At 40.5% G+C, this 7,492-nt stretch overlaps 1 protein-coding gene across 3 annotated transcripts in view; it reads right to left on the reverse strand.

The window, feature by feature from the left end:
• Window positions 1-2,494: 2,494 nt before the first annotated feature.
• The window catches only part of Dtl (denticleless E3 ubiquitin protein ligase homolog), a 40,635-nt gene continuing 35,637 nt past the window's right edge, over window positions 2,495-7,492 (reverse strand). For 2 of the 3 annotated variants that reach the window (XM_021170551.2, XM_021170567.2), the window contains 2 exons: window positions 5,787-6,619; window positions 2,633-4,449 (listed from right to left, as the gene is read on the reverse strand). In XM_021170551.2, coding sequence (XP_021026210.1) covers window positions 4,351-4,449; window positions 5,787-6,619 — 932 coding nt within the window. In that variant the 3' untranslated portion in view covers window positions 2,633-4,350. Of the gene's footprint in view, window positions 4,450-5,786; window positions 6,620-7,492 lie in introns of all 3 variants that reach the window. The other variant, XM_021170545.2, reaches the window with a different exon arrangement.

The following is a 7,492-nucleotide window of genomic DNA, read 5'->3' on the forward strand; positions in this document are numbered from 1 at the left end:
TTTTTTTTTTTATGGTTTTTCAAGACAGGGTTTCTGTGTAGACCTGGCTGTCCTCAAACTCTCTTTGCAGTCCAGGCTGTCCTTGAACTCAGAAACCCGCCTGGCTCTGCCTCCCAAGTGCTGGGATTAAAGGCGTACGCCACCATGCCCGGCCAGGTAATTTTTTTTTTAAAGGCAGAGTTTATCCATAACATTCCTTAGTAATAACCCCATACACACTCTAGTTTGTGTTCAAATGTAGGCCCACATAAAAACAATTTTTAGACAACAAAATGGCTATTCTAAAGTCCTAATAAAGCATTCAATTTACTTCAAGTTTAACAAAATGTGTTCAGCTTGCTTGTAACTTTTAACTAATATCTAGAGGGCCAGCAAATGAAGAATTTCCCATTATTTCAGGACTTAACAAGCTAACTGGCTAGTCTGAAATATGGCATGGGTTCCCATGGAGCCCCGTGAGCCAGTGAGATGGCTGCACTGAGCCCTTCTGAGGACTGCCAGAAGTTTAACTCTAGCTTCCTAGGACACTATCCCAGGCTCCCTCTCCACATTCGCTGTGAGACTACTTGGCCTTTCCTTTGAGAGCAGTATTGAAGGAAGTCTCTCTTGGGATTAGGAAAAGCACAAAAACAGCCCTAAGAGCATCAGTGTATTATGATAGGCTTTCAACAGGCACATTGACTAGACATGTGATCTCTAAAAGAACATGGCCATAGGCTGAAATTTTTGTAAAAAAAAAAATTGTGTGGGAAAGGAATATGCATATCAAAGGAGAGCATATGATGGTGGGAGGACAGTTTGTGGGAACCCTCTCATAGGTCCCATCTCACACACACACAAAGTAAATACGCTTCGAATCCATAGTGCTAGTGCAGGGTTTTTTTTTTTCGTTTTGCAGGTTGTTGTTTCTTTGTTTTTGAGGTAGGGTTTCTCTGCGCAGCCTGGCTGTCCTAGAACTTACTTTGTAGATCAGACCGACCTCCAACTCAAAGTTCTGAGGACCCCTGCCTCCTGCACGCTGGGATTAAAGATGTGTGCCACCACCGCCCACTTTAGTGCAGTTTTAATAAGGCAAAGGGAAGAGGTTGTTGGCTGACCCCTTAACACAAAGGCAGCTACAAAGTTTTATGTGCAGCCCACATCGAGAGACATTTTAAGAGAATTATTCAACTCAACAAGGGCTTTGAAATAACCAAAAGAAACATATTTATTTGCATAGCCACACTGCTTGAAACATATCTAAAAAGAAAAGTTTGGGATCAAAGTACTGACACTTTTACCAAGTGTTATAGACACTGTTCTATTGCCATGAAGAGAAACAATGATCAAGTCTTTTTTTTTTTTAATAAAAGAAAGCATTTTATTGGGAGGTGGGAGGCTTGCTTAGTTTCAGAGGTTTAGTCAATTATCATGGAAGGAAGCACTGCAGCATACACTGGCAGATGTCATGCTGGGAAGGCCACGGAAAGCAAACTTCCTAAAGAGGGCCTGCAGTTTTGCACGGCTTCGATGGGTGAATCCTGGACAGGTGCAGCCCCAGATGTCCCATTCTAAAGTGCTACTTGCTGCTGCTGTGTCTTCTTGTGTTTGTCATCACTGTATTCCTCACTTTTCTGACAGGTTGTGACTGTCAAAGACCCTTTCCACATATAGTCTGTTTTGATTGATTACTGGACATTAGCCCACATTTTACAGAGCAGATTCTGTGCAGAATCAATATGAAGATATACTTTCTTGAATTAATGTTTGTTTGGATGAGTTAATGATTTTATAGAATTCTTGATTTGGTTCAAGTAATTGATCTATTGCTTTGAACTTATAGAATGAAACATTGCTTTGAACAATATCCTGCTGTAACTCCCTTGCATATCATTTTGTCTATGAGGTATTTTTTTTTAAATAGATAACTTTTGTCTGAGAAGTTATATAAAGGCAAGAAAAAAATTAAGTGACCGCTGTGGCCCTGCTCCATTTACCAAATGAATGTATGTGCGCATATATATATATATATATATATATATATATATATGTATGTATGTATGTATATGTATATATGTTGTGTGTGTGTACACACTTGTGAAACTAAACTGGTGGTCAGACCCGTTTTGTGTGTGTATTTAGGATTTCCCCTCTTTTCTTTTGTTTCTTGCTGGCTTCCTAAGAGTTAATTAAGAGTTTAAGTTTTTTTTTTTTTCTTCTAATCCCCTGATGCTATCAGCAGGAATTGCCAGAAGCCACCAGCTCTGCCTCCAAAAGAGCAACAGGGCCCAAATTACCGGGAGCTATCAGCTTTTGGTCCATCCATTTTCTTGTTCCACCTCAGTTTACCTGGATGTCAAAGCTAGGCTTTGACAATATATGGAGCTGGAACAGTAGCTGAGAGCTACATCCACAGGCCAAGGGGTAGGGGCTGGAGGGTAGAAAGGAGACTGGGGCTGGTATGGGCTTTTGAATCCTGAAAGCTCACCCCCAGTAACACACTCTTCCACAAAGGCCACACCTATTTTTTTTTTTATTATCCTTTCAAACATTTCCACTTCCTAGTGACCAATCATTCAAATATACGAGACTACGGGCCATTCTTATTCAAAGCAGCACAGCAAGTAACCCAAACCACCTTAAACATTTGAGGTTTGATGAAGTAAGACGTTTATTAGAACCTCTTTCAGTTTGAACTAGATTATACCTTTGGAAACAACACATTTTACTCTACAAGCAAGCAAAAGGGACTCTTAAGATTACTTCCTTTTATGTAGATTGCTTTCAGGTCACTGTAAAAAAAAAAAAAAACGTAGGAAAGGACATCAGACAAGGTAAAAGGCTGATTATTCAGGGTCAGCTCAAGGTCACACGGCAGGGATAATTACTACTCTGTTACACATGACCTTTGACACCCATTTGTGGTACTAAGTTTTCCAAGCAGAGCCTGAAGTTTCTGACAGCCACTCACCCCAGCTTCACTTGGCAGTGCAGCCAGACACAGATCATCTGCTTTACTGACCACCACTGGCTTTCAAAGCAGCAGATATTTAACATTATTGGCAGTTCTACATCATTAAAAATTCCTTCCTACTGCCCACTACTCAAAAAGCTAACATCACTGCAGACTCCCCAGCACTCAGCGAAAGCTGCTGCATATGTGTGTGGTTTGACTGTAATAACTACAGAAACCCAACACTTATTATTTAACCTTCTTAGTTTGGTTTGTTTTATAAGCTTAACTTACAATCTCAAAGGACTTAAAGTTTTTAATAAAATATTTAAAAATCACGAGAATTGAAATAAAGTTTAGCTAGCCCCCAGAGATTTGAATGAGACAAACTCTTTCCTAACTATAAGGGAACGCCTTTCTCAAACATAAAGTTTCTTTCTAAGAGTCTGCAAAGGGAGATATGCTCATTTCATGAGGACCAACATGTAGCATTTAAGGGAAAGAAAAGTTACAGTATTTCAAATACAATTTAGAGTCAACAGACACAACCTCTGCACTAACTGTCTAGATAAAGTGCTGTTTATTTTTTGCTTACCAATATACTAGACAGCTGGTGCCTTTTGTTTAAAAAAAAAAGGCTTATTTTCCAGGTTCTAGATTTTTTTTTAAAGCAATATCAACTTTTATAAGTAAGAAATTACTTTATCTTAAAAATCTAATGACATTTTTTAAAGTCACAGACCCTAGAGAACTGCTCTGGTCTCACTGTATACTGATTTTATAAAACATCTCTCAAGAAAGTGCCTTTCTCCCCATGAGTGATGCTGGTTTGTAATAGAAATCTGGTTAAAAGAAAAGAAAAGATCTCCACAGCTTTCAAAAACCCAGCTTTCTGTTGTTTCCTCCTACATTCTCCAAAGAGTTGACATTTATACCGTAAATGAAGACAATATGAATGTACTAAGTGAATATCACATTTTTATACAGTTTGAGAAACACACACACACACAAAAATATAGTGAACAAATGATATATTTCAAATAAGCTCACGCTTGCTTAAGGCATCTTCTGCAGAGGATATCTTCAGACGGCCTTCACAGATGGGCCCTGTGTTGGACTAGCACTCTCCACTGTCCACAGAAGCACTCCTTGATTTCTGCATCCACGAGCTGGACGTGATGATCACAGACTGCTAGAGTAGACTACAGAGGACAAGCTGCCCCGGGACCTGGAGACAGCACTCACCTCAGGCAGTAGCTGTGTCTATACACAGTGGGGCCTGACTAGGTCTGCTAAAGAGTAGAAGGACTTTTTCCAAAATGAAAAGATGACCATTTTCTTAAAGACCAGAATTTTAAAGCCTTTTTTTTTAAAAAAAATCTTTGTAGACCTAAGTTCAATGAACTTCAGATTAGCATCTATAATTCAGTTGAGTGTTCAGGACTGCAGAAGTCATCTTGAGTCTTTCTACGAAAGTACGTACATATCTTCCTCATGGAGCTGGGAGTAATGGTGACCTAGAAGAAAACGTAGTTAGCGACACCCCAAGTTAAAGTTCCAAGTCCCCACAGCAAGTGTCTAGGTTAAAACTCCTATTTTCTTGAGCGAATCAAAATCAGCCCCTCAACTGATAAGTGCAAAAACAGCACTTTCTTCATTTTCTTCCAAAAAAGGAACATTTTCCTGATAAATATTAGTTGTATAGTGGCACATTCCCACAATCTCAGCACCTGGGAGGCTGAGGCAGCAAGGTCCTGAGTTCAAAGCCAGTCTGGGATACATAGTGAGAGCTTGTAAGTCAACAACACGTAAAAGCACCAAAACCAAAACACAACAACAAAACCCCAAACTCAAAAAACTAGATCAGCACACTGGTCTCAAAGCTTTTTATGATTTATATTATCAGTGAAAAGTAATCATGGGGGTCAGGAAAAGACAGATGGGAGCCCCAGGGACACTGATGACAAATTTTTGGCTAGGAACACAGAACATTCCTACTATTGAGAAAAAGAAACTGTGTCATTTTCTGTACCAAAATTTTGGTTTGGCTTGCAGAGTAAATAGCCTTTATATCTATCTTTTGTTTCCTTTCCCAGAAGCACAGGCCAGGTTAAGGATGTTAAGTGAGGCAGGACACTCACCACATTAGTACTAGTCTAAAGATAGCTTCTGCCCCTAATTGGATTGGGGTCCTTTCCATCTTCCTTTTAAACTCAGAACAAGAACCTTGTGAGCCCCAGGAACTGAATGCCCCTCCCCATAACTTCACACCGAGTAACAGCAGCTCTGCGTTGCTCTGCTGGTGTGCATGGCTTACCCAATGCTCAGCTGTCTTTACCATTCTAAGGCTTTACAAAGCTCACTTACCATAATTAAATGTCCTGTCAGTCATTGAAATGTGAACCTTAGAAATAAGTGTTCAGAATATTGCTATATGTAAGATAATCATAAACTTGAGAAAAAGCCAACAAATAAAAATAAATTAAAAAATCAAGGATTCTGTAATTTAATTGCTTTGAAATATCTAAGTTTCATTTTGCTCAGAAAATGCAATTACAAGCTAAAAAAAAATCTACTTATGGATGTTGGCAAGTTTCCCAAGAATAAAGTTTACCTAAAAAAAAAAAAAAAAAACCATACTGTCTACCAGGAGAGATATTTTTGAATCGACACTCTGGATGGTGAGAGGAAGGCTTTAGTGAGTCAAGCAGTAAGTAATACTGAAGAATGTGAGCAGACAAAAGGATTAATGGAGTAACAGGGCAAAGTTATTAACCTGGTTCCCAGACAATCTTCAGAACTGCATCTAGTCCCCTTCAAATAGGACATGTGTCCTCCCACATTGTAAGCTTACCGGGCCTGGTGACGTCTTCCCACTTTGTCTCCTGGAACTGGGCGTCTGGGATGATGGACTTCTTGGGGATGAATTTTCTGCCTTGCGTTTGGCTGCTATGGCCAACAACCAGTTCTTATTCTCTGGGGAGCTATTCTCTTTGCCCACCATCTCAGATCCTTCTCCACAAGGTCTCAAAGGAAGAGGCAGTGGTCCACAGCCTTCAGAAGCATAAGGACTGACAGGAGAAGGAGGTTCTGAGATGCTTGTGCCAGCACCTTCAGTCTTGCTTGATTTGGTTGGACCCTCGGAGTCTTGGCTAAGGACTTCCTGGGTGCCGGAAAGGCAGCACAGATCCAAATGAAGACTTTCCACTTGGCCGTCAAGCTCAGTGACACAGTTGCAACTCTTCACACACTTTTGTTTCACACTCTCCAGACAGCTTGAGTCGAGACGCCTCTTCACTCTATTTCTAGATTCAGAGCAAGCATCTGCCTGTGATGACTTCTGGCTCACAGGAATAAGAGCTTTTCTTGGAGACGAGATCTTTGTCTCAGAAGCAGGTGGAGTGACAGGTGGTGATGAGGAAGGTGTTCGGGTCACCCAGTTTCTAAGCGACATCTTGAAAGATGAGAGTGGCTTGGGAGACACAGAAGAGACGGAGCCTCTTCTGCTGACTGGAGAACGGGTCGTGGCAGGAGTGGTTTTGACTGAGAATGTGGGGGTACTTGAAGGAAGAGGGAGGTCTCCTGCACAGCTTGGAGTACAAGCTGCTGATGAAGGAGAGGAGATGGATGGACTGCTCTTGGCTCTGGGAGCTTTGGCAGGAGTACTCTGGCTACTTGGTACCGTTACTGAAAATGAAGAAGAGCATGAAAATCAGAAAGAATGATGTAATAAAGTCCTTGATATTTTTCTTGAAATCAAGGGGCATATCTAACATCATCATCTAAGGGTTGGTTTGTCAGTAAATAGATAGCTAAAATCATTCCATTTCTACCATTCCCCCCCTAGCACTTTTCCTCTTCCGTGTCTAACTGCCAGTTTCCTAAGCCCCTGATGTAAAACATATACTTGGCAAAGCCTGGGAAAGATAAAACTTCTAAAGCACAAGTAAACCCCCCACAGTCTCCACGTGCGGATGACACAAAGCACACCACAAACTGGCTATAAAAACGAGATCAAAAGGCACATGGTGTTTCACCATACGGTTGTACTTTTTATCCTATGAATTTGGGGATAAATGTGACATTGTAACATACGCACATATTGTAAAATGATTAAATAGATTTATGATATAATCTATCACCTCATAATAAGATTAATATTTAAAAATTTTCCATGTTCCTACTTGTATGCACACAAAACTTTATAACCTTCAAATAATACCTCCCACTTGTTGATCTGCCCTCCTTTTTTCGAGACAGGGTTTCTCTGTATAGCCCTGGCTGTCCTGGAACTCAGAAATCCTCCTGCCTGCCTCGCAAGTGCTGGGATTAAAGGTGTGCACCACCACACAATCAGTTCTCCTTTTAAAAAAAAAAAAAGAAAAAGAAAAAGAAAAAAAGAGCCATATCTTGCAGCTTACTAGAGCTTGTAACTCCTACACTAGGGAATCTGATACTTCTTGTCTGCACAGGCAACTGCACTCAGGGGACATATACTCACATACATACAATAAAATAATTCTTTAAAACAAAACAAGGGGGCTGGAGAGATGGCTCAGC

The sequence above is a fragment of the Mus caroli genome, chromosome 1, assembly GCF_900094665.2.
Source record: "Mus caroli chromosome 1, CAROLI_EIJ_v1.1, whole genome shotgun sequence".
Taxonomy (NCBI): domain Eukaryota; kingdom Metazoa; phylum Chordata; class Mammalia; order Rodentia; family Muridae; genus Mus; species Mus caroli.